Here is a 27,817-nt window from a genome sequence, read left to right on the forward strand (position 1 = left end):
TAACGACTAACTGTGGGTTCAATGGGATTAAATCACCTTTTTTTTACGGCTTCCCACACATTTGAAAATCCCAGGCATACCCGCTAGTTTTCTCATCCCCTCAACTTAACCCACCTATGCTAGAACATGACAACGTACAGTAACTTTTTTTTCCTGTAGGGGGCAGCATTTTACCTTTTAAACGTATAGCCTAGCGGGAATTTACGAGTAAAAGAAGAACAACCACAGAACTGACCCGAAAACAAACAGGAGATACAACAGTGAGCGAGCTAGCGCTCACCGCTCCGCCCTCTGGTGGACAAAACACAAAGTCCACGCGATGACGGTGTTTTACGAATTTGTTGTTTCAGGAATTTTCAGGAAGATTCGGGAACATTTACAGCGACCACAGAGCATTTTATTTCACAACAGCGACTTCCTTCAGTTCCAAACTTACTGCTCACGCGTTTCGCCACGCAACCGTTATCCACACAAAAATACACCCGTCTGTTAATATTTCTACCTAAATAGAGCTGTACACAAAATAATTAGAAAACATAGATCTGTTTTTTTTTTCTTTTTTCCTCTTTACACATTTGTTATGGACAAAAGTTCAGGCACAATTTCTCGCTCTCTGCCACCCGATGAACGTTGTGACGCGAGTGTGAAGCATCACATTCGTTAATGACGCAGAGGTGAGTGAAGCGACACCACGGGGACATTTTTGTGAAATGAGTTAAAACTTAAAAAGGGAAAGTTCAGGGTTTTTTTTTTTTTTTACCAGCGAGTTTTCCTGACTTTTCGCTCTGCGCCAAACTCCATAGAGAAAATCATCGTTTTTACATCACAGCCGACAGGAGTCGTTAATCCACGTGACTCCAGTGATTAAGTTCACACTTCATCATTTTGTGACTTCTGTGTTTGAAATGTTTGATTTGGATTAACCTCAGTGACAAAAACTTACCAAACGAGGCAGCGGCAGATCATCAGCTCCTCTTTCCCTGCGAGCTAAAAACGCTGATTTTCTCTATGGACTTTGGTGCAGGAGAGTTAGTGGTTCACAAAGTCCAGTTTCCTGTCAGAAAAGGCTGTCAAACAGGGAGAACAAAGTAATGAACATATTTAGTGCTGGGCACGTTTAACGCTAACGCACGTTAATGCATGATGCGTTTCCATGACGACTGACCGGGAAAAAGACCCGGGTGAAGTCATGTTTACGTGACTCCCGATTGTTAAAACGAGTCTCTAAAGTAGCGCTAAACTTTAAAAACAGAGGCACACATACGCAGTACACAGGTACGCTAGTTATGTGTAGTGCTGCTCTTTATGTTTACGCGTTAAAGGGGCTAACGCAGCTAACTGGCAAACGGTGCCTGGACTCTGGTGTCGCGGCACGTAAACATGACGCGTGTCTTTTCCCGCTCAGTCGTCATGGAAACGCACCGTGCGTTAACCTAGCGTCCAGCACTAATATGATTTAAATATGTTCTTCCCTTGTTTTCAGTGATGGCAAACCTCCGAACACACTTTAAAAAAAATCTGAACCCTCCCCATTTTAATATGGCATTCCAGTCCAAACACAGCGATGAAATATTGACTCGGTATATATACACACATCAGATTCATCAGAAGTCAGATCACCTACCATCTCTTTACAGGAGTTATGGATGAAGATGAAACCACAAAGAGCCGTGAGAGCAACAGTTTTAGTAATGGAGCGTAGTGTTAACACTCATCGTTGTGGGTGTTTATCCAGTCATGAAAGTGCACAATCCCAAGCATGAAAGGAGGAGGAGGAGCCAAAGGTGACCACATTTCTGCTTTTGACTCCAATCCACGAGTCCGTTAGCGTCGAGGTATTTTGGCAAAACAGAGCTTATGATGCGACGGTCACAAATGACTTTTTCGAGGAAACGAAGCGTGAAGCAGCGGCAGAAGGTCGACGTGCGATTTATCCGCAGGCAAAAACGCAGACGACATTTAAAGCTCAATCTGCTTCGTGCAGGGCTGAAGAAGGGACTTTACAGGAGTGTTCAAGGCTGTTCATCAGCTGGAGTCAGTCCAGAATCCAACTCCGCTAATTTATAGTTTCCCCAAAGAAAGATTAAAACCCCGCTACAAACATATTTCACGAAGTCCGACTACTAGGAATTTAAAAGGGCTGAATGAGGCACTGACAGACGGCGACTTTAACAAAAGTCTCACTTCATAAACACTACCGTTCAAAAGTTTGGGCTCACTTAGAAATGTCCTTATTTTTGAAGGAAAAGCACTTTTTTTTAAATGAATCTAACATTAAATGAATCATAAATACACTCTATACATTGTTAATGTGGTAAACGACTATTCTAGCTGCAAACGTCTGGTTTTTAATGGAATATGTACATAGGTGTATAGAGGCCCATTTCCAGTGTTCTAATGGAACATTGTGTTTGCTAATCGTGTTACAAGGCTATTGGATGATTAGAAAACCCTTGTGCAATGCACAGCTGAAAACAGTTTTGCTGGTTCTTTGACGAAAGGGCAAAATTATTATTTTTGAATAAAAATCATTATTTCTAATCTTGTCAATGTCTTGACTATATTTTCTATTAATTTGGCAACTGTTTTGATGAATAAAAGTCTGACTTTTAATGGAAAACACAAAAACTGTACAGGTGAGCCCAAACTTTTGAACGGTAGTGTACGACTGAGGTTAGTTTCGCTCTATAAACTCCAACCAAAGCCCATACATAAAACCGGCGATTTTACATCCCATCATACAGGGTTTGTCGATCCACCGCTGCCTCCATCAGCAAGTTCAAAAGTGTTATTTTGTGACATATTTTCATTCATATTTCATTCAGATTTGCTTCAATGACACAAACTTACCACAGGAGGCAGCAGTGCACCAGCAGCTCCTGTGTAACTGTGATTTAAAAAAACACAGATTTTTTTCAATGGGCTTTGGTGTGAGAGCGTCCAACAAAAAAAAGTGATATTTTTTAAATATTATAGACTTTTTTTTTTGCAGTGAGGCTGTTAAGTTTCTCTGTCAGCAGCCATGTTTAAAACAAACCCTCATATAAACTCTGTTTAATAACAACACGAACAAAAAAAAATCGTAGTAGTAGTTTCCAAAGTCACGTTAATTATTATTATTATTTTTAAATGAAAGATAGAGCCTGTTTTTACAGGATAACTGGAGTAAAGCTGGAGAACAGCGACAAGGAAATGAACAGGAATCGGGACGTAGCCGGGAGTGCTGTCAAACGTGAGCGCTGTGGAGATAAATCCACACGTGAAACGATCGCAATGAAGTTGTATAATCTGAGATATGCTCGTCCAGTCCGGTCCGTCTGGGTCCACAGCAGAGTGTGTGGGCCGGAGACATGGTGTGTGCGTGCGTGTGTGTGTGTGTGTGTGTGTGTGAGAGAGCGTCGACCCCAAAAGCTGGCGTTTCCCCTCTCCTCTCGCCTCCAGCCAGTCGTCCTCCGACGCCACTATCTCATGCTGGAGGACGCTCTGAAGTAGGAGAGGAACTTGAAGCAGAGGCTCACCACAAAGTACCAGATGTTTCTGGCCATCTGCGAGCGAGCGATGAACACGCGCCAGATCAGCACCACCAGGACGGTGTTGAAGGTGTAGCGGATGTTCCTGAGCCTGAGAATGACAATTTTTCAAGTTAAACTGTGCGTGTTAAATTATTTACAAGAACCGTGTATGGTTCCTTGCCCAAATATGTATAAGAACATACAAGAAAAACCACCAATAAAATGTAAAGAAACCTTTTCGAACAGTGTTTCCTAATCCTGTTCCTCAGGGACTGCTGTCCTGCATGTGTGACATGTTTTATCTATTATCATTTATCTATCTATCATTAAGTTTTGAGATATTACTGGAGATGCAGGAGAAGACCGAGAGGTCTGGAACTACACTTCAAGTTTGGAGCGTAGCAGGCCTCCAATGACTGGTCAAATTTCATGGTAACGCAGTTTTGGGCGTCTCCAGGAGTTAACCAAATAAAGAAATAGAAAATATTTTTTAAAGGCCCCTTAAAATGCCAAAATATGATATAAATATTGAGGCTGCAACGATTAATCAATTATTACTCTAATAAATTACTCAACTGTCTTGACTGACTAATGGGTTTTTGGGTCTTTTTTACCATGATTAAGACACTTATGCTTATAATTCCAAATTGTACTTATAGTTCAAAATGTACTTATAAATCCAAAATCTACTTATAGTTTAAAATGTACTTATAAATCCAAAATCTACTTAATTCCAAAATATACATATAGTTTCAAAACGTACTTATAGTTCCAAAATGTACTTATAGTTCCAAAATGTACTTAAAAATTCAAAATGTACTTAATTCCAAATTCTACTTATAGTTCCAAAATTTACTTATAAATACAAAATTTACTTAATTCCAAAATCTACTTATAGTTCCAAAATTTACTTATAAATACAAAATCTACTTAATTCCAAAATCTACTTATAAATCCAAAATCTACTGAATTCCAAAAACTACTTATAATTCCAAAATTGACTTAATTCCAAAATCTACTTATAGTTCCAAAATGTACGTAATTCCAAATTCTACTTATAGTTCCAAAATGTACTTATAAATCCAAAATCTACTTAATTCTAAAATCTACTTATAAATCCAAAATCTACTGAATTCCAAAAACTACTTATAATTCCAAAATTGACTTTATTCCAAATCCATTGTAGAGAGTGTACTGTTGCTCCTGAACCGTTGGTGATATTGAGAAAATTCAAAAACTATGTCAAGTTAAACGCTTTTTCTCTCTGTGTGTGTGTGTGTGTGTGTGTGTGTGTGTGTGTGTGTGTGCCCACTTGTTGAGGTGTTTCCTTGCGGCCGGCAGCCCCGACAGCTCCTCGTTCAGGACGTACTTTTTGGTTCCCATGCAGTAACTCTCCATGTACTCTGCCCAGTGCAGCTGACGCACGTCGAAGTTAAACACCTAAAAACACACACGGACAACAAGAAAGTGTTCATGTTTTAAAAAACACAAACTCAGTCACAGTGAAAACATTAAATGCATACATTTGTGCTGCGGTGACGTCTTTCTCAGCCTCCTTTAGTTTGAGTTTGCAGAATCTGCAGCTGTGTTTGAGTCTGAACGAGCAAAACTCTGTTCTGTGTTTTATTTGCATCCTGTTTGTTTGTCGCTTCCGTCATGTTCTGCAGCTGAAGATAAAGATCGTTTTGATTAGATCTTAACCTAAATGTTACTTTCAGGATAACCATGAGACTATATACATATCAGGGCTGGTAGGCCAAAGTTGGTCCACCAAAGGGTTTCATTTGGCCCGCCAGACTTATACATTTAAAAATAAATAAATGAATGAATGAATGAATGAATGAATGAATGAATGAATGAATGAATGAATGAATGAATAAAAAAATTAAAAAAATGTAAAGATTATTTATTTTTTCAACCACCAACTATCTTTATCGATTCATGGGTTTTTGGGTTCCCCCCCCCATTAATTAAGAATCTATTTGAATTTTTGGAATTAAGTATATTTTCGAACTATAAGTAGATCTTGGAATTATAAATAGATTTTGGAATTAAATAGATTTTCAAACGACTAGTAGATTTTGGTAATATAAGTAGATTTTGGAACTACAAGTAGATTTTGGAATTAGTAGCAGATTTAAGATTTAAGAATTAAGTCGATTTAGGAATTAAGTAGATTTTGGAATTAGAAGCAGATTTAAGATTTAAGAATTAAGTAGATTTAGGAATTAAGTAGATTTTGGAATTATAAACAGATTTTGGAATTAGAAGCAGATTTAGGAATTAAGTAGATTTTTTAACTATAAGTAAATCTTGGAATTATAAGTAGATTTTTGAAACTATAAGTAGATTTTGGAATTATAAATAGATTTTGGAACTATAAGAATTATAAGTAGATTTTTGAACTATAATTCAAATTTCTAAGTCTTTTTGACTGGTGTACAGTTTGGCATTGTTCGCTTTGATCCTTCTGCTTTGAGTCTGTTGACGTCACATTTTAGTATCGCCTCGTCAGAGCAGGTACTTAAAAAAACACCAAGTAGCAGGTACTATCAATAAGGGAAAAGCGAAAAAAAACCACAACTGAGTCGAGTTGTGCCCAAACGATGTCGCCCTCTAAAAAGGCACAGTTTGTTAAATTCGTGGACCTTCTACCTTCTTGTCCTCGGCGCTCATCTGACCGAGCAGCATGTTGACGTTGTCGTTGTTCCACACCCACGAGTGGCTGGTGAAATACTCCAGGACCATCATGGCTTTGTGGAGGCGCGTGATCGTCTTCATCATCCTGACCATGAACGAAGAGGAGGAGGAGGATGGAGGAGGAGGACGATGGAAAGGATAAAAAGATGATTATAATCGAAGAGCAGAGAGAAGATAATGACTGTCATCTGATGGACAGAGAGGCGATATACTATCGTTCATTCTAAATCATCCAGATCATGTAGTTTGGGCGATTACAGTGCTGTGTTTGTAAACTTCTATCATGACGTCAGTTTGCAAACCATGCATTAATGTGATTTCAAATAGAGCGTTAGCTTTGGTGTTTGTTTTATAGTGTACTTCTACAGACTTGTATTATAATATAAATTAACTATAGTGCAATTTTCAAACTGTGTTTTAACACATTTGCCAACGAAAAACAGAGGTTTGTTCAAACATAGCACTGTAAAAAAAACTGGATTTAATCTGTGTGCAACAACAGGAGGACAGAGAATAAATCAGTCATGTAAAAACGACTGCAGGTAAACAGTAAACTGTCGTCCTGTTCACACCAGTGAATCCAGTTCTTATCTTTTTTGGTTTGTTGTTGCCATTTCTGGTCAATTTAAATGATTCATAACCACTTATAATGAGGGGGTTAGTGTGAGACAGTGGAAACCAGCTGTAAACATTAATGACAGGATGAACTGTGAGGGTACCCGAGTCTTCAAAGTGCACATTTCTTCAATATCTGTTGTGCCAATCTGTCATTATTATCATCGGTTGCGTTCCGGTTACTCTATAGAGCTCCAGACGTCAGGTGACATCGGTTTGTTTTTACTCCGCCATGTTGGCAGGCAAAGCTTCGGCAAAAACGTAAACAAAGCTAGTGTCGGTTATGGAGCCGTGAAGATTTCATCTCGCGCGTAGGTTTTGGAATTATAAGTACATTTTGTAACGATCAGTCAATTTTGTAACGATAAGTAGATTTTGGAATTATAATCAGATTTTGGAATTGTAAGCAGATTTTGGAATTATAAGTAGATTTTGGAATTGTAAGCAGATTTTGGAATTATAAGCAGATTTTGGAATACAAGTACATTTTGGAACCATCATCAGATTTTGGAATTAAGTAAATTTTGTAATAATCAGTCGATTTTGTAACGATAAGTAGATTTTGGAATTATAAGTAGATTTTGGAATTATAAGCAGATTTTGGAATATAAATACATTTTGGAACCATCAGTAGATTTTGGAATTATAATCAGATTTTGGAATTGTAAGTAGATTTAGGAATTATAATCAGATTTTGGAACTTTAAGTAAATTTTGCTACTATGAGTAGATTTTGGAACTATAAGTAGATTTTGGAATTATAAGTAGGATTTTAACTCCTATCAGAGCAAAATAAGAGTAGAGTTGTGCTACAACTGCAAAAATGGAAAAGCTCCATAACTTGCTTGGTAAACATGTCGTTTCCTGCCAAAATGCCAAGTGACATGATGCCGTAACGCCAGCTAGTGGAGCTTTATTTTGAAATAATTTCACCAGTCAAAGCAGAACATGACGACTCAGATTCCTCCCGGGGAAACAGAGGATTAAGAAGCCGGTGACAGACATGCAGAGTGAGTCGCACACACATGCAGAGAAAACACGGAGAATGTGAGGATCAAATAACACACACAAAAACAAACACAACAACACACACACACACACACACAACACACACACTCAGACACTGAAGCTTTAGAGCCAAACTTAATTTCAGACAAATTATATTCAACTATTTTGTCTGAAATTCCTGCGTAGTTTGGCAGAAAAGCAGCAATCAGAAGACAAATGTATTTATTTAATGGGGAAAAACCTCCCAGAATTCCTCAGGATTTCCCATGACTGAAAAACAGAAACACTCCAAACATCATCGTCATCATGGCAACTTTTGTTTCCATCAACCTGTTTTTGGTTTTGACCTCCCTCTCACACACTCCCTCGCTCCCACACAGTCTTTAAAACACGACACACACCAAAGTGGAGGAGGGTGAAGCCTCGTTTATACTCGAGAGAGAGAGAGAGAGAGAGTGTGTGTGTGTGTGTACGGACGGTGTTTAGAGCTTCAATCGTTTGCGTTTCCTGAAATTAGGGCTGTTTTGATGCACTAAGGAACATATTTTTTAGCATGTTTTATATTTATCAATTAAATGTGTTTTATTGTAGTGTGTAATGTAGATTAGCGTAGTAGTAGCAGCGCTAGCTCATTGTCATTGTTGAAAGAATCAAGCATCGGTCGAGTTCTACTCGTGTTTTAATCAGCGTCACGTTTTTTAAAATAATTGTATAAGATTGTGTACATGTCTCCTTATGAGCTTATGAGCCGCATATAAATTATAATTATATTACAAGAATAAATTTGTAATTTTGCGAGAATAAGTTATTTTCCAAGAATAAAGTTGTAATTATACAAGAATAAAGGTGTTATATTAAAAAAGTCGGAATATTACGAGAATAAAGTTGTTATACTAAAAAAGCCGTAATTTTGCAAGAAGTTGTAATTTTACAAGAATAAAGTCGTAATTTTACGAGAATAAAATTGTTACATTAAAAAAGTCGAAATATTACAAGAATAAAGCTGTAATTTTACAAGAATAAAGTCCTAATTTTACAAAAAATAAAGTTGTCATATTAAAAAAGTCGTAATATTACGAGAATAAAGTAGTTACATTAAAAAGTCATCATTTTGTGAGAATATAGTTGTAATTTTACAAGAATAAGGTCCTAATTTTACTAAAATAAAGTTTTTATATTAAAAAAGTCGTTATATTAGGAGAATAAAGTTGTTGTATTAAAAAATAATCATTTTGCGAGAATAAAGTTGTAATTTTACAAGAATAAAGTTGTTATATTAAAAAAGCAGGAATATTCTGACAAAGTCGTAATTTTACAAGAATTAAGTTGTTATATTGAAAAAGTCATAATACATTATATGAGGAAAAAAAGCTTTACGAGATGATTTCTGTGTGATTCTTTAGTTTAACAGCTAGGTTTCATCAGACGGATCGACCGCTGTTCTGGACGCACTACAGCGAGTATAAACCAGGCTCATGTGTGTGTGTGTGGGGAAGGTTTCGGGGCTAACTGATGGAGGAGGAGGTGGAGGAGGAGGAGGAGGAGAGGCAGGGAGGGGTCAATGACGGGGTCGGGGGGGGCGGGGCAGTTGCGACCTTACCGGGGCTTGCGGCCTGTCAACCTGAGATAGCCGTCATAGAGCAGCGCCGGCAGCGTGTGGCTGACGGCGGTCCAGTACTGATTAGTAAAAGGGTTGGAGCGCAGATTGACATTGGGCCTTCTGAAAGCCTGCTCTAAGGGATTGGTCTTGAAGGTCATGTTTATACAGTATTCTGTAGGAGAGAGACAGACACACGCACACACACACACGACAGACACGACACAGACAGTACGACATGGTCTTAGAGTCTCTGCAGGACTCTGTGACGGCGCCACCACCGCTCGCCAGTCATTATTGTGCCACAGTGTTGACTTTGCACACGTACGCACTTTACCCGCGACCCGATTTTAACCCGATGTGCGAACTATGAAGATATCCTGTAGGAAAATATTAGACGGCAGGTCCGGGATATTTTTAAATAAAGCAATGTTACGAATATAATCTTACGAAAATGAAGTTGTAATTTTGCAAGAATAAAGTTATAATTTTACAAGAATAAAGTCTTAATTTTACGAGAATGAAGTTGTAATCTTACAACAATAAAGTCGCTATATTAAAAAAGTTATAATATTGCGAATATAAAGTCGCAATTTTACGAGAATAATATTTCTACGTTAAAAAAGTCGCAATATGCCGAGAATAAAGTCATAATTTTACCTCAATAAAGTTGTAATATTACGAGAATAAAGTCGCCATGTTAAAAAAGTCGTAATATTGCGAGAAAAAAGTCGTACTTTTACAAGAATGAAGTTGTAATATTATGAGAATTATGAGAATAAAGTCGCCATGTTAAAAAAGTCATAATACTACGAGAATAAAGTCGCAGTTTTACGAGAATAATATTGCTACGTTAAAAAAGTTGTAATATGCCGAGAATAAAGTCATAATTTTACCTAAATAATAAGTTGTAATATTACAAGAATACAGCCGCCATGTTAATAATGTGGTAATATTGTGAGAATAAAGTCGTAATTTTACAAGAATAAAGGTGTAATATTACGACAATACAGTTGCAATATTAAAAAAGTCGTAATCTGAGAATAAAGTTGTCATTTTACAAGGGAAAACCGTTTTACGAGATAATTTCCTCAAAATCTGTGTGATTCAGTCGGTTAGTGTATACTCTTCTTTTTCTTTTCAAAATTGGTAATGACTGCGAACATTGTGTAACGTATCCCTTAGCTTACGATAAAGAATGCACGTACTAAAACATACTTGGGAGTGGTCAACAATGTGGCACAAAAATAACACTATAGCTTTGTTTTCAGCCGCTATAGCAGCTATTTTGAAAAGGCCTAACACCTGGGTTGGGCTCCCTAAGGCGGAGTCTTCGGAGTGAACTCCACCTTTTTTATCGGAAGGATTGTTCGGCCGACAAATTTGGGAACCCAACAGAAGAAGCCCCACATTGGTAGAAGAGGTAAAGCGTGCAGAACCCGTCGTAGAGTGGAGTCGCTGGGTTCTACATTCTTCACTTTTCTACAAAGAACGACACAAGCGTCGTCATTAGCAGCTACGACGTTAGCCCACCACGCCAGCAGAAAGTCACAGGAGTAGAAGCAGCAGAGATGTTTGTGCGCGTACGAGGGGAGGGGGGTTGGCGTTAGAAACAGCAGAGAGAGAGAGGCGGCGGCGAGGTTACCTGGGCTCTCGTCCAATCAGCCTGAGGTACAGGTCATAGAGGAACGCCGGAGCCTTGTGGCTCACAGCGATCCAGTACTGATTGATTAGGTGATTGGATGTGAGATTTACATTGGGCCGACGGACGGCCTGCTCGAGGGGGTTCCTCTTGAACGTGGATATTACATGGTACTCTAAGAAACAGAGGGGTGGGTCAGCACAATTCATCAATGAGCATCAAGGTTCTGTTGCTTTCTTTTACGACCCCCGAGTAAGGTCCAGTCCTATTTGTCGTTTCAATTCACCTTTTGTCCACTGCTAACGGTTAAAAACTACCGCTGAAAAAAACAGGACAGTTTTTTTGCCAGAGATTCAAGAAGCTGTTGTTAGCTCATACTAGCTAAACTCAAGTATCTGCCGATGCAGTCCAATTACACTCATTTTAGTCCCATTAACAAGGGCGTGTTTAGCAACATATTTGCGCTAGCCATTTCAAAAGACAAAATCACAACATGACTCAGCTAAAATCACATTTTAGCCATCCGACAACCAACCCGGTGATTTTGAGTATCGTACCAAATCTAAGGACGCAAGTGTTGTGCCGTCGTAAAGCTAGCACTGGTTAGCATGTTGCGTAGCTATGCTAGCCACATCAAAACACGTTTCTTGTGCATAACAAGCATAAACGGCTCCACCAGGAATCCCAGACATTAAAGAGACTCCGTGCTACATAAGACATTTTTATTTATATTTTTCAGTGATTTTGGAGTGCTGTACCGATTAAATCGCTAAGAGATGTGTCCCAGATTGTATAAAAGTACGCTAAAGATGTGCTGTTGTGAAGCTAGCGTTGGTAAGCGTGTTGTATAGCTATGCTAACCACACTGAAACATGTTTAAAGCATGCAATATATATATGTAGATCTCTTGGATTGTACCAACTTTTACATTTCTATCAGTCCCATATCCGAAACAGCGATTTTGTACTGGTAATGCCTTTGTTGAATCTCTGGCTAAAAAAAACATCTTGCATCTACAAGCGTTCTTGAAGGGGCGTCCCATTTCGCAGGGAAAGATTTTAACCACTCCATTCCAAGAGGCACGGGAAACGGGATGGACCTTTTCCACGTGGTTGTACCAGTAAATTAAGATTACATAAGAACACAAAACACTAAACATTTAAGAATCTGCCGTGTCTCAATTCAGCGTAGCCTCCTTTTTTCAGAATGTGGCCCACAAAGGTCGTCACCTCCCTGGCCTATGTAGACCACATTCTCCAAAGGTCACAATGGCCCTGGATAACAGTCTATTAATAGCCGTTCTGGAACTTTCAGCCATATTACATAATCTTCCTCAGATTGCACAGGTGTCATGTGACGCTGGATTTGATTGTGTCCAACTCTCAACCCCACACACACATTAAATGTGATAATTTTGAAGGACTCATACACTCCCATGCTGAATATGGATGCTTGCTGCGAGAGAACACGAGGTAAAACTGGTTTTCAACCACTCAACAAAAGGCTAACCAAACAAACCCTATGCTAAACCTAAGTCCACAGTATCTAAAGAATATGTTTGTCCCTTCATCTCACCATTAAACAGCCTTTTCTAACTGGAAAATAAAGGTTATAAAGAGCTCAGACCAATAAACCAAATCCCATACAGAAAACATGCGTTTTTAGCCCCATGTGAACACAGCAGCTGCTGGTGGACTGTGCTGCCTCGTGTGGTCAGTTTATGTCACTTGGATAAATATTTCAACAACATCCCGTGTGCTGTGATGTTAAATGGTAAATTATTATTTATTATATATATATATATATATAATTATTTTTTTCTATGGCGTTTGGTGCAGGTTTTACCAGGCAACATAAACATCAGTTTCCAGTCCAAAAAAATGTTTGTCTGACGGCAAAATAAAAAAGGTAAACGTCCTCTTTAGATAATATAGACTTAGGTAACAACACTATTGTTTAATAAACTAAAACTGCTTCAGCTGGTTTTTAAACCAACAAACTGATGTGTTGTTCAAACAGTTTAAACAAACGCTTCAATTCCTCCAGTGAAATTCCTCCATGAATCAGCCGCTTAATTCCTGTTGTGCGAGTTCAAACATGACGTTTTTTATGAGCGCCGGCGGTGCTGCCACATTTAATTTTCCATGTGTGTGGGAAAACAATGACAGTGTTTTTACTGCAAATGTGAAAATCTGCAAAAAATAAACCAGCAGATCAAAAACTCTGTTTATGGTATAGATGGAGTAAAGGCCAATTATTTACATTACATAGCATGATTAAAAATGACATCAAGTGAGAAGTGGATCCGTGTAAAAATAACAAAGAAAAAACCAGGATCAGGGAGGAACAGGTGAACAAAAGCTCCTGGAAAAGTCTGGGTGTGGCAGCACGGCATCAGATTACAACCTGGTGCTGTTATTCAACACCACATTTCAGTAGGGAGAGGCGACTTACCGACTTCTCCCCAGTGGAACGGGTTAATCCCACCAGTCGTGCAGTTGTACACCAGGATGTTCTTAGACCTGTGAAGAGGAAAAAAAGAGGGAACGACAATAAATTTATAGCTCAAATATCATATAACGATGAGATTTGACCCTCCAAAATTCCAAAAAACACATAAACGTAAAAAAGAAAAGAGCCCAACCTGTTGCTCGTCTGCGATCCAGAGAACCAGGCCGCAGCCACCGTGGCGTTAATGACCACGTCGACAGGCACCAGGTCGGCTACGGCGTCATTCGACGCTCTCATCGTCCGCAGGATGCCCTTTCCAGCCTGCAGGGGGCGATACAGTGTTAGTTTTGATTATTGCTGTCAAACGGCATCAACGCTAACGCGCCTTAACGCATGACACATTTCCATGGTGACTGACCGGGAAAAGACCAAATATTGTCATGTTTACGACACAGTATACCAGTTGGCTCCGTTAGCTGCATTAGCTCTTTTTAGTGCCGGTTTAGCGCCGGTACAGTGAGACTGGAGCGGTGTACCTGTGTACTGCGTATGTGTGCCTGTTTTTAAAGTTTAGCGTTACTTTAGAGTCTCGTAAACATGACGTCATGCGCGTCTGTTTCCGGTCAGTCGCCGTGGAAACGCGTCATGCGTTAACGTTGACGCTGTTAAACGCTGTTGACGCCGTTAAACGCCGTTGACGCGTTAGCGTTTGACAGCACTAGCTTTGATTGAAGGTTCCTTTAAGGTTCGTCTACTCTTTCTTCCTAACGCCGTTGTTTCCGTCCAGGTTCATCAACCTAGCCTCTGTACCACGCAGAGATCAGTCCGATTGGCACAATAGATTTCGTCCCAGGTATTTGTCATGTCTTAACGTCCGGTTCTCGTCCTTTTTCATCCTAGTTTTGTTTTCATTAGCGAAATTCGCACAAGGTGCGTTGGAGAGCTAATGACGATTACTACAAGGACTGCGACCTGGGCGATTGAGAACCTGAACAGACACTTTACGGATGACTAAAGACCAAAGAAGACACCAGATTAGAGTGAAATTACCATTTTTTTTACCTTTGTATTTAGCACATGTTCCGTTCAGCTTCCCCCCCCCCCCCCGAACTATGGACTTATTCCAATAGCACCACCCAATAAAAAAGGTGATACATGTGAGAAATGTATTATAATATGAAATGAAATGACCTGGATGTGTCATAAGAAATTAAATTTGACCTAGAAACCACTTAAAAACATCTCGAACGGATGAGCAGAAGAAAAACAAAAGGTCAAGAGTGGAGATCCTTTTGGATATTATCATATTCACATTCAGGATGGGCAAAAGTGATGTCCAACAACAACAAGGATGATAAAGGTTTTTTCCTCTTGGTACTTACTGCAATGAATATTCCACTTGGACCGTTGAAGTTATCAATCCATCCCTGAAAGAGTCAAAGAAAAACATTTAATAAGTTTGTACCCAAGTTATTAAAAATTTGAGTAAAGTAGTTTTAACAGTTTCACAGATAAACTGTAGCGGTAATTATTGAGCAAGCACTGGATAGAACCGCATACATTCTTGGTACTCCAGGACATATATGAAGTACCTTAAAGTTTAAATACTTGAGTAAAAGTACAAGTAAGTTACCAGAAGATGACTTCGGTAGAAGTAGAAGTCACAATTGCATGATATTACTATTAGTGCTGGGCACGTTAGCACGTTAACGGTGTCGATGTTAGCGCATGGCGCGTTTCCATGATGACTGACCGCAAAAAGATGCATGTGACGTCATGTTTACGTGACTCCCGACTGTTAAAACGAGTCCCTAAAGTAACGCTAAACTTTAAAAACAGAGGCACACATACGCAGTAATAAACAGATCCAATTCCATGCTAACACTGCTAACGGAGCTAACTGGTAAACGGTACCTGGACTCTGGTGCCGTGGCACCTAAACATGACATCACACGTCTCTTTTTCCGCTGTAAACGTGCCCAGCACTAATTACTTCAAGTAAAAGCCTTAAAGTACAAGGTTGTGGGTTCAATTCCTGACAGTCTATACGCTCTTCCTCCTCCTCCTCCTCTGTGTGTCCCCAGATGTAAGGAAAAAACTGCAGCACTGAGCGTTACTTTACTCCACATTCCTCGCATTCCCGCTCTCACAATCATCGTCATCATCATCACAGTGTTTTCCCTGCACAACAGAAGGTCTGAGTGTTGGCAGAACTGACAGAGAGGAGGAGGAGGAGGAGGAGGAGGAGGAGGAGGAGGAGGTCACACTCCAGATTAAATCAGTAGCAAAGAGGAAATTGTAAAAAAAACAAAACACACATCCTCAAGATATCCTGACCACTTATGTGTAACTTATTAAAGGACTAGTTTAGGTAAGAGGAGAAGAACTTTTCATATGCATAAACCTTCAAGGATTTCAATGACCCATGTCTATTTTATGTGGTTTTCAAAAACTTTCAAGGGCCTTGAATTTTTATTTTTTTAATTCAAACTTTCAAGGACTTCAAGGACCTATGTCTATGTCAGGTGACTTTCAAAAAACTTTCAAGGGCCTTGAGTTTTTTTTAATTCAAAAACCTTCAAGGATTTCAAGGATCCATGTCTACTTCAGATTATTTTCAAAAACTTTTAAGGATTTTGATTTATTTTTATTTTTTTTTAAATTCATAAACTTATTTCAGGAGGATTTCAAGGACTTCAATGACCCATGGCCATTATAGGTGGTTTTCAAACACTTTTAAGGGCCTTTAATTTTTTTTTTCAAATTCAAACTTGAAGGATTTCAAGGACCCATGTCTATTTTATGTGGTTTTCAAAAACTTTCAACAGTGTTGAATTTTTTTTTTTTCAAATGCAAAAATGTTGAAGGACTTCAAGGACTCATGTCTATTTTATGTGGTTTTCAAAAACTTTCAAGGGCCTTGAATTTTTTTTTTCAAATTATTTCAAGGACCCATGTCTATTTTATATGATATTATATATTTTTTACATGTCTATTTTAAGGGACAGACCAACAACAAAGTCTAAGATCCTATGGACACACAGAGTTGCCCGACTTTGCCGTTCATGGACATGTTGACTGGTTTGGACTCGCTCACTAAAGCTACATATATGACAACCATCACACTGGTGGTCATTTTATCCGTCCTACATTTGAGGAAGAGAACAAGAAAAGGAGAAACGAGAATGAGAAGCAACAACTGCCACACAAGGAGCAAAACGTGAGAATCTTAATGAAACTGGCACAAACAAGTCAATGTTTTTCACACTTTCAAGGTCCTTAAAAAAATTTCAAATGTAAAACTTTCAAGGACAAATGTCTATTTCAGGTTATTTTCAAAAACTTTGAAGGACCTTGATTTTTTTTTCTTTCAAATTCACAAATGTATAATGCTTTCAATGACCCTTGTCAATTAAGGGCAATTTTCCAAAACTTTCAAGGACCTTAAAAATAAAAATGCAAAACTTTGAAGCATTTCAATTACCTATTTCTATTTCAGGTAGTTTTCAAAACCTTTCAAGGACATTAAAAACATTAAAATGCAAAACTTTGATGGACTTCAATGACCCATGTCTATTTCAGGAGGTTTTCAAAAACATTCAAGGACCTTAAAAAAATAAATTCAAAACTTTGAAGGATTTCAATGACCCATGTCTATTTCAGGAGGTTTTCAAAAACATTCAAGGACCTTAAAAAAATAAATTAAAAACTTTGAAGTATTTCAATGACCCATGTCTATTTCAGGAGGTTTTAAAAAACATTGAAGGACCTTAAAAAAAATGTAAATGCAAAACTTTCAAAGGTCACTCACTGGGAACGGCTCTTTCCAGCTAGCGCCGACGATGGAGGGTCTGACGATTGCGATGTTCAGGTCTCCACCCTCCTGCTGCACCAGATACTCGGCTAAAGCCTTTGTGTAAGTGTATGTGTTCGGACGCTCGCCGATCAGTTTGGGCGTCAACGCGGACACAAGGTCATCGTCCATCCATCTGAAGGAAAGAGAAAAATACAAATCTTTACGACGTCAACAGCCTGCTGAATTGACTGCAAATTTGTTTTTTTCAAATTCACTAACTTAATGATTTCCCGTACCTGTGTCAATTAAGAGCAATTTCAAAAACTTTCAAGGATTTCAAGGACATAAAACCAGTCAACTATTTTCAAAAACTTTCACGGGACCCATGGGAACTGATAATCAGAACAATAAAAACATAACCTGGTCTTTGAGAACTGAAACTACATAAAATAAAGGTTACGTGACCTTCGCATGAGTCTAAGATCCTACAACATCTACGACACAAATCTACAGCAGCTGTGTAGATTATATGCCCGTTAATCTGTACATTATCGCCCACACACACACCCGTCTCCTCAAAATGCTATCACTTCTCTGCTAATCTCCGCTCAGTGCGCAGACTTGTAAAGCTTCACTGATGTCGTTTCCACTAAAAGCAGCTTCTGCATCATTAATGACGCGAGGAAGCCATTTATGCCGTCACTCTGCGGCTCCACGTTAATCTGGATTATACCTACCGCTACATCGAGCAATCACAAGAAACACAGAATCTGTTAAAAGCCCACGACCGCTCAAATCTGTGTCAACAAAGTGGGTCATTTCCACAGGAAGTCCACGAGAACTTACTCCAGGGCGTCGATGAGTCTGCGGTAGTCCACGGGCGGAGGGTACACGCGTTCCTCGATGAGCTCCTGGTTGCAGTTGGCGTAGGCCGTGGAGACGTGGATGAAGATCTCCAGGTGCTTTATCCTGTGGGCCAGGGCCAGCATCTTCTGAGTGGCCAGAACGTTCAGCTGCATCGCGTCTCTACGAGGAGGAACAAACACACACAGGGGCCACTTCCTGTTAGGACACTTGCAGACAGGAAGTTGCCGACAGAAGGACAAACGGATCCTCGTGAGTGAAGGTAAGCGAGAGAGAGTCGCGACTCACTTGAGCGGCTCGTTGAAGCGTACGGTGGCGGCGCAGTGGAAGACGATGTGGACGTTTTCAGCCAGGACGCTCTGGTCCTCTTGACTCAGGTCCAGCTCTGGCATTGTGAGGTCACTGCTCACCGCCACGATCTTCTCAGCAAAATCGGGCTGCTCGTCTCGTAATCTTTCAAACAGCTGAGGATGGAAAAGATAATGATAATGACTATAATAATGAAGTCAATGCTAGAGCTGTCCAAAGTGTGGTGCATGTACCACCAATGGTACGCAAGCTTCCTATGCTGGTCCTCCCTTTCTGAAAATGTCCTCCTCACCTCAAAATGTCCTCACCTTCTGAGCATGTCCTCCCCACTTTCTAAAAAGATCCTCACCTTCTGAAAATGTCCTCACCTTATGGAAAATGTCCTCCTCACCTTGTGAAAATGTCCCTCCTCACCTTCTGAGCATGTCTTCCTCACTTCCTAAAAAGGTCCTCACCTTCTGAAAATGTCCTAACCTTCCTCAAAATGTCCTCACCTTCTCAAAATGTCCTCACTTTCTGAAAATGTCCTGATGGAAAAAGTCCTCACTTTCTGTTGAACTTTTCTGAAAATGTCCTCACTTTATGAAAAAGTCCTCACTTTCTGGAAATGTCCTCCTCACCTTCTCAAAATGTCCTCACCTTATGGAAAATGTCCTCCTCACCTTGTGAAAATGCCCTCACCTTCTGAAAATGTCCTCCTCGCTTTCTAAAAAGGTCCTCACCTTCTGAAAATGTCCTCCTCGCCTTCTGAAAATGTCCTCACTTTCTGGAAATGTCCTCACCCTCTGAAAAAGTCCTCAACTTCTGAACATGTCCTCCTCACTTTCTGAAAAGGTCCTCACCTGAAAATATCCTCTCCTCACCTTCTGAAAATGTCCTCACTTTCTGGAAAAAGTCCTCATTTGGAGCAAAAAAACATCCTCAAAATTCAACTCACGCTAAAGTGATAACCCGTGGCAGTACCCACACTCCACATCAGGGGGCAGTAATGCTGTTTACCAGCCACCAATAAACATCAAACAAGGAGAAAAGTCGCAGTCTGTACAACACAACATGCTAATAATATTGTATTTTGCCGTATCGTTGGTCCTCTAGCGCGTTAGCGGCGACTCACCTTGCAGTTGACCATGTCGTCGATGCGAGCCTGTGGACACTGGCCGGCCTTTGACCTGACCATCACGTACACCAGTTTGACCTCCGGGCACGACCTCAGCAGCTTCTCCAGCAGCACCTTCAGCAACGACGAAGGAAAAAGATCCAACACCAGATCATTAGAATAAATGATAAATCACTTTCAGAATAAAAGCATAAGTTAGTCTCTCCTATGTTTGTGAATTCTGTGTATTGGTTGTGTTTGTTTGTGTGTTCATCTGCAGGTCATACGGTCATGGATGGGGGAAAATGACTCAACATTACCTTGCCCATGAAGCCTGTCGCTCCAGTGATGAGCACATTCTTCCCTGCGTAGTATTCTGGGATGTTCACCATGATGCCTGTGGGTCCTGGTCAGTGAGCACCGCAAACACCACTACACCTGCGAAACCAAGTTAAACATCAAGCTAAGTTGTTGATCCACCACGGCCTCCTTTAAAAGGTTCACACATGTTAATTTTTGGATGTTTGAAATCAGTCCGTTTCACCTCGGGGACACAATCGTCTACCACACAAGACAACAGTAGACTGGCAGCTTTTTACCATGAGCTAAAAATGCTAATCTTCTCTATGGACTTTGGTGTGGCAACTTCTGTTGGACACGTGAACAGAGGAAGGTCTGGAGGAGCACCAACTGTGGATGTTCACCCCCCACACCTGGACACCTGTCATTAGACTGTGCATTGTTTGTTGTTGTCTGAGTTGATGCAAAGCTGAAGCTGAATAACTGGTTCAACTGTAACTCCATGAACAGGGGACAATAAAAAAAGAAAATATCCTCCTCACTTTCTGAAAAAGTCCTCACTTTCTGGAAATGTCCTCACCTTCTGAAAATGTCCTCATTTTATGAAAATGTCCTCATTTTTCCTCTTTATGTAAAGTCCTCAACTGCTGAAAATGTCCTCCTCATTTTCTGAAAATATCATCTCCTCACCTTCTGAAAATGTCCTCACCTTTTCAAAATGTCCTCACCTTATGAAAAAGTCCTCATTTTCTAGAAATGTCCTCCCTATGGAAAAAGTCCTCACTTTCTGGAAATGTCCTCACTTTCTGAAAATGTCCTCACTTTCTGAAAATATCCTCTCCTCACTTTCTGGAAATGTCCTCACCTTATGAACCGTTTGCTCGAGGTGTAAAATGTCACCATTATCAAAACAGAAAATAGCGACTGTTGTCATTGTTTCAGTCCCACTTGTACTCTAACCTCGATAATCCCTCGCCTGGACGCGGAAATAACTCCGCTGCCTCTCATAAAACAGCCTGGACGCCGTCGTTAATGATGATTTATCTGCACCTGCTCACAGACTGCAGATAATTCTGCTTAATCTCTACTAAAAAAAACCCACACATTTGCATGTTGTCACTGCTCAGATTAAAAGGACTTTCCAGGACCAGTTCCCTCAAATTCAAGTACCGAATGGGAGGACAACTTTTATTGACTTGCAGCACAGAACGCTCTGCATGTGGACAAGTGATTGTTGTTGGTATCTTGGACAAAGTCAGTCTTTGTAATTTTCTTTGGTGACACAGAGATCTTGGAATTTTCATTTTCCCTCTGGATTCTCACGCCAACAGAGGACAAGTCCACTCCACCGCTAGTAATTATGACTCCACGTTTTTCTTGCATAGGCCTAGTTTACATATATCGAGCAACGCAAGGCATGAAACAGTAGGTGGCTTTGTCACAAACAAATGACAGCATTTACCTATATATCAATGTCACAGAAAAGGGCTTTATAGTAGGGCTGGGCGATATGGACCAAAAGTCATATCTCAATATATTTTGGTTGAATAACGATATACGATATATATCTCGATATTTTTTCCGCAAAGTGAGAGCTGTGAAATGAAATGTTCAGTCAAAGTCAAAGTCAAATGAGTAGTTTTAATGAAAACTACTCATAATAATAAAATGTAAACATAAACACTGTATAACAACAGGAGTGCCTTTTATAAAATCAAAGCTCCATAAGGTACACATTTAAATAAAAAAAATATCTTAAATAGAAATAGCCTATAAAATAGGCCAATCTTTTTCTGAAATAAAAATGTGTATACTGTTTACTTTGATAAACAGTAGTGCTGTCACATGTGCTGCTTGACCACATATCGCGGTCGACGCTAAATGGGTGACGTTAGCGAGCCGGTTTGCAAGACTCTGACTGACGTCACATTTGCGGCAGTGCTTCTAGTGCACAATGGTTGCGACTGGGAAGCTCATAACTCTGGTCCATCGTCTTAATTAGCTTTTCATTAACGTGTCTTTGGCAATATGAAAGGACACCGCTTTTGTTATTGCACACCACTTGTCTGGAGTTTTGTCAGGTTGTGGACGGCTTGCGCCTGTGGCTTCTGCAGCGCGCAGTTTCATACACTCTGCATATTGCACTTTGTGCCACGTTTTTAAGTGGTGAAAAAGACTCGTATTGCTTCCATCACTGGCTGCAACGTGCTTATGGCACTCCCTACATATAGCGTGGTTTTGTTGCTCGTCCGATGATTTGTATCCAAACCATCTAGAAATGATTGAGCCACTGCTTTTTCTTTTACTAACCCAGACGCTCTCCTCCGCACGCTCCGCAGACGTTGCTGCTTTCTCCATGTGAAGCGGAGTGTCTGTACCTGCCCCTCCCCTCTCTGTGCATGAAAGAGGGGCGGGGCAAGAGGAGCAGTGCAGAGAGCTCCGGTCAGCGCATGGAGCAAGGACCACAGCGCTAATTTGAACTATATCGATATACGCGATAGGGTCTTATTCCATATTGCATTTAAAAAATATATCGATATATCTTAAATATCGATATATCGCCCAGCCCTACTTTATAGTAAAAGTTAAGTTAATTTTGGGATGGGAATCGGTATAGGTCCAATACAGGTCAAAATCACTGGATCGGATATCGGACCATTTTAGCCGTGTCATGTTTGTTGCTGTTAACTTCTTCGCCAACAACAAAAAATATGCCTCCAGTATTTGTTTAATTCCCATCTCGCGTGGCATGTTCAGCTCAGGGATCATTGTTCCACACAGACCGTTTTAGCAGACGCACACCGCACATCTGGCTTTCAGCTGGCGCAGAGACGGAGAGTGAAACAGCCAGAAAATATCCAAAGTGCGGGACCATTTCACACTTTTAAGCTAACAAGGTACAGTGTAACCATTGCAATCAACAACTGGCGTAACCAAAACAGCACATCTGAGCCGATAGCATCCAGTTGCTAACACTGCCGGCACACGCTTACGTGAACATTGATGTTAGCCGATTTGATCGGGCTGCAGCTATATAATATTTTTGTAATTGTGTATTCTACAGATTATTCCTGAATTAATCAAGTAATCAGATTAAAACAAATTCAAAAAAAATGTTGAATTACAAAAAAACATTTATTAGATTAGAATAATAATAATTTTGCGTTTTGCTTCGTCGACTATTAGAAAAAATAATTGGTTGAATACTTGATTACAAAAATATTAGATGGCTGCAGCCGTAGTAAGCTACATTAAAGCAGCTAATATCATTGTTTTACGTTAGCGTGTGCCGGAAGAGCTAGCAACTGGATGCAACTGGCTGCAGCCTTAACTGGCTTATTAACTTGTCCTGCAGTTGTCATGTCGTGTTCATTTGGTACCAAAACAAACAACATTTAAACCTAAATTACATTTTCCGTTCTTTGCATTTCACTAAACCTTTAGGCATCAACTCTGGGGAAGAAAAGACAACAGTAAGACAGCAGAATGCTGTCTGCGCTACTATGACAACAGAGCTACTATGGCTGCGTGGGCTCTGCAGCCTCGCGTGGAACGAAGACATGTCGCCGCGTGGACGCCCGCTCAGGCCAACGCTGCAGATCTGCAGTCTCGAGTCAGGAAGAAGCTCGAGAGACGGGAGGGAGGAGGAGGAAGGAGGAAGGAACAAGAGAAATAACCCTCTTGAGACACAAACGGTTTCCAAAGAAGGAAACGTTTGACAATAATGGCAACAGAAGAGCCAGTATTTGAACATACAGGTAGAAAACTGAGCTCAGACAGCCTAGAACTTCTCTCTCTATCTGTGTGTGTGGGTGTGTATGTGAAATCATCAGCATATGTCATTCTTTTTTCTCGAAAACACAACAGGAAGCTCTGTTCACACATTTGTGCCGAGTCATTCTTCAACTGTGGAGGAAGAACTGTGCCTCTTTATAAACAAACGCTCTCTGCACCAAAGTCCAGAGAGAAAATCAGTGATTTTACAGGATGTTGTCGATCCACTGTCGCCTCCACCGGTGAGTCCAAATGTGTCGTTGAGTGATTAAGGCAATTTGAAATGAACGCATGAATCACAGGTCGGTCGGTTGCAAACGACTGGTGGCTTTTACTCGTGTCTTAAAACTTGAAACAAAAAACTCATGTTCAATGAGTGAGTTCCTCTGCTTCTGCTTTATCCTCCACATGAGGGTCACATCCTGGACAGATCCATAGTTTCTAGATATCACAAAAGGGTCTAGGAGTTACGGTAACGAGAAGCATGTGTGCCAAATCCTGTCGGCGACAACACTATGGGTTAATAACAAATTTGAACCGTACCTTTAAGCCTGAGCCAAGTCACAACCTGCTGCTGCGTTTTGATAAGCTGCCAGTTTAGCTCGGAAAGCCGATCCCCGATGAAACATCTTGCATTATTGATCAAACACACTGCAGCATTTAAATCTGGCACCTCGGGCCAAAGACCACGGCACGCAGTTTAACACACCGATCAAACTCGGACGTAATCTAACGACTCCACGGTCCCAGAGGAGCCGTCAAAACAAGACAAATCGAGACACCCACAACGCATTTGTGACGCAACTTTGCGATCGGTCTTCTTCCGGCTTCCTGACGATGTCAAAACGCAGCAGCTCTGTGGTCGCAACCGCTTGTTCTGACTTGTGTCGGGGATCAAACCAGACACAACAGTTCATTTAAAACAGTCCAAGCGTGTTGTTGATGTCTGTAAAAATCCAGACATCAGGTCACTACGCCAAAAACGTTTGCTGCAAGTGGACTCGAAATCAGGGGTCAACAAGCTAATTTGGCCTTTAGCGATGATTGATGCTGCGTTCCAGAGCCCGTCCAAACCAGTTGGACGTGGGACTTATCCTACCTCCAACTAGAAAAAGTGCACTGTAATGCGTGTCAAAGTGGGACCTCCTACTGGCGACCTACCTATTCTCCGACTTCACCAAAACGAAGTCGGAGAATAATGGCGGCGCCCATGGAGTCACATGAATAGGCTATAAACTTTACTTTCCTGCGTATAGAGTTGTTTTAGACAAATTTATCGCAACTCGTTTTTCATGTTATTGCGCGAAATTATGTCGTTATCTGTTAGCATGAAGATATGTAGGGCTACGGTAAAAGTATACTCATGACGTTACATATCGATACGTTATCGCTTTTACGTATACGGCTTGCTTGTAGTGGACTGAATTGCTAACAGTCAAAATGAATCTTCAAACATAAAGCGAAAGCGCCACGATCGTCCAGGTTTTCTAACATTCGACTTCAATTGCCTGGAACGCTTTGAAGAAGGAGCTAGTACAATTCAGCTAGCATAAGCCTCACATCCCATTTGTTTGGATGGGCTCTGGAACGCACCGTTAGTAGGTTTCACAATTGAAGTGTAGGAGATATGGGTAGAGAATATAACCGATTAAATGTTAAAACTGCTAGCCATAACAAGCCCACATCCCACCTACCGAAACACAAGCCTGACCTGGGGGGCTTTACCATTCCAAACTGTACCAAAACGAACTTGTCCCGACTTGTGTCAGGGATTGAACCAGACACAACAGTTCATTTGGGAATAGTCCAAGTTGTAGACGTCTGTAAAGCTCCAGACGTCAGGTCACTCCGCCATGTTGGCAGGAAAAAAATGTCTGGACTCGAAATCAGGGGTCAACAAGCTAATTTGGCCTTGGCTAGAGGTGGGTGCATGTTAACGGCGTCAACGTTAACACCGTTTCCATGACGACTGACAGGAAAAAGACGCGTGTGACGTCATGTTTACGTGCCGCGACACCGGAGTCCAGACACCGTTTAGCAGTTAGCTCCATTAGCTGTGTTAGCTCCTTTAGCGCCGGTTAGTGCTCCTACAGTCGAACTGGAGCGGTTTGTTTTATTCAAGGAAAAGAGCAGCGCTACAAATGACCTGTGTACTGCATATGTGTGCCTCTGTTTTTAAAGTTTAGCGTTACTTTAGAGACTCCTTTTAACAATCGGGAGTCACATAAACATGACGTCACTAGCAAGTTAGCACGCTAACAAGCCCACCAAAACACAAGCCTGACTCATAGGGCTTTACCATTCCAAACTGTACCATACTGTACCAAAATAAACCGTGCCACGATGCCTTTTCGTGCAGAAAAGCATACATGGGAGATTTCAACCAGTTTAGCATAACGTTAGCTATCGGAAGCCATACGAATATAAAAGTGAGAATTTTGTCATTTAGCTGCTGCCAACTTTCCTTTTTTTTTTTTTAAAGCGGAACGCCGTCGATTCCATCATATTAGCATCGCATTAGCATCAAATAGACAAACCCTTGATAAACACAATGTAGCAGTGTTATGACTGTGAGATGTATATTTATCACATTTAAGCGCAATCGATTCAATTCAAGAACAGGAAACAACAAATACAAGCGTTATCATCGTTAGGGCTGGTAAATCGGTCGGGGGGGGAAAAAATGAGGATATTGATAATTATCGCAATAAATAAGCAAGACGTAAGTATTAAGCTAGGCAATATATTTTTATCATGATGAAAATGTTTAAATCTAAAGAATGTTGAATGAATGGGGAGCAATAAGGCCCTTAATTTTTCAAATATGACAAATTAGTAAAAATCTATAATTTCTGCGATAAATAGCCAACAATAAATAAAGTTATTTCACAGATAAATATTGTTATTGAAATATCGCCCGCCCACAGGCCGAATCTTTCCTACTTTTCTTCACATTGACTGTCAAACATTGATTTTTTTTACGCACTACTAATTATGCAACTTTGCCGGTGTTCGCTGTTGCAAAGATCCACAGTTTCCACTTGTGAGTGAAACCGGTTTCCAACATGATGTTAACGTTAGCATCACGATGAGATGTATATTTATCGCATTTAAGCGAAATTGATTCAATTCAAGAACAGGAAGCAACAAAATACAAGTGTTATCGGCATTAGGGCTGGTAAATCGGTCTGGAAAAAATTGAGGATATTGATAATTATCGCAATAAATAAGCAAGACGTAATTACCAGGGCTAGGCAATACATTTTGATCACAACAAAAAGGTTTAAATCTGTTCACATTATGCTAAAATTAAATTAATTAAAGTTATTTCACAGATAAATATCCTTATTGAAATATCGCCCAGCCCACAAGCGGATTCTTTCCTACTTTTCCTCACAGTGACTGTCAAACATTGATTTTTTTACGCACTATTAATTACGCACCTTTGCCAGTGTTCGCTGTTGCAAAGATCCACAGTTTCCACTCGTGAGTGAAACCGGATTCCAACCAGAAAAAGAAGGCGGAAGAAAAAAAAAAACACACGATGTTAACGGATCGCGTGAGTCTCATCACACACGGCTGCCTCTCATTACAGCGCAGCGGCGGTTTACGCAGAAAAACCCAAAACTGTGGCAGGCAGCGCTCAAAAATCGCACCCCGTGAAACTGCGAACGCCAAGACAACTGTAGACGACGGGTTTTCACGCGGAGCAAAAGGACGTGAAACGTCCACGCGTCAAAAATAAAGAACGTGCGGTAAATTCACGCTCAAACTTGGGTGCGTACGTAGTCTCCCCTCCAGCCTCTCCCCTCCACATCTTTTTTTTTTTCCTCCACGCCGCCGAGTTACATCCGTCATTTTCGTACGGACGCAGCAGAATACGTACCCGTAATGTTGACGCTTCCGCCCGGCTCCAGAACTTCACAGTGTTCGGTGTGTGTGTGTATGTAAATGTACTGTATACGTGTGTGTGTGTGTATCAATGAGTGAGTGTGTGCGCGCGACACAGCTGTGGCGCGTTCCACTACCAGCAGAAGAAGGCGGAGTCTAGACAGGAAGTGAAGCGGCGGCAGCGCCGTGACGTCACAGGAGAGCGCTCTGTTCTGAGCCAGAGATGGGGAAGACGACGGGCAGGAGGTCTCACTCCTCAATAA

The 27,817-nt window shown here is 40.5% G+C and overlaps 1 protein-coding gene across 1 annotated transcript; it reads right to left on the reverse strand.

Annotated features, from left to right (window-relative positions):
• Positions 1 to 3,053: 3,053 nt before the first annotated feature.
• On the reverse strand, positions 3,054 to 27,648 carry far1 (fatty acyl CoA reductase 1). Its single transcript, XM_083893830.1, has 13 exons — positions 27,550 to 27,648; positions 19,910 to 20,027; positions 19,608 to 19,724; positions 18,473 to 18,648; positions 18,167 to 18,346; positions 17,336 to 17,513; positions 14,907 to 14,951; positions 13,718 to 13,845; positions 13,528 to 13,595; positions 11,077 to 11,248; positions 6,168 to 6,297; positions 4,825 to 4,952; positions 3,054 to 3,621 (listed from the first exon to the last, which is right to left on the reverse strand). Exons 2-13 carry the CDS (start codon positions 19,979 to 19,981, stop codon positions 3,462 to 3,464), a joined length of 1,554 nt encoding a protein of 517 aa, XP_083749956.1. The 5' UTR covers positions 19,982 to 20,027; positions 27,550 to 27,648; the 3' UTR covers positions 3,054 to 3,461.
• Positions 27,649 to 27,817: the final 169 nt, after the last annotated feature.

This window comes from Microchirus variegatus (genome assembly GCF_963457635.1).
Source record: "Microchirus variegatus genome assembly, chromosome: 8".
NCBI classification, from domain to species: domain Eukaryota; kingdom Metazoa; phylum Chordata; class Actinopteri; order Pleuronectiformes; family Soleidae; genus Microchirus; species Microchirus variegatus.

Bases quoted from the DNA above. Each gene is read 5' to 3' on its own strand.
- far1 (XM_083893830.1), bottom strand. From the start codon at position 19,981: ATGGTGAACATCCCAGAATACTACGCAGGGAAGAATGTGCTCATCACT. The intron at 18,649-19,607 runs GTGAGTCGCCGC...TTCCATCCTCAG, and splicing joins ACGACATGGTCAACTGCAAG to CTGTTTGAAAGATTACGAGA. The intron at 4,953-6,167 runs GTAGAAGGTCCA...GTGTGTTTTTAG, and splicing joins TGAGCGCCGAGGACAAGAAG to GTGTTTAACTTCGACGTGCG.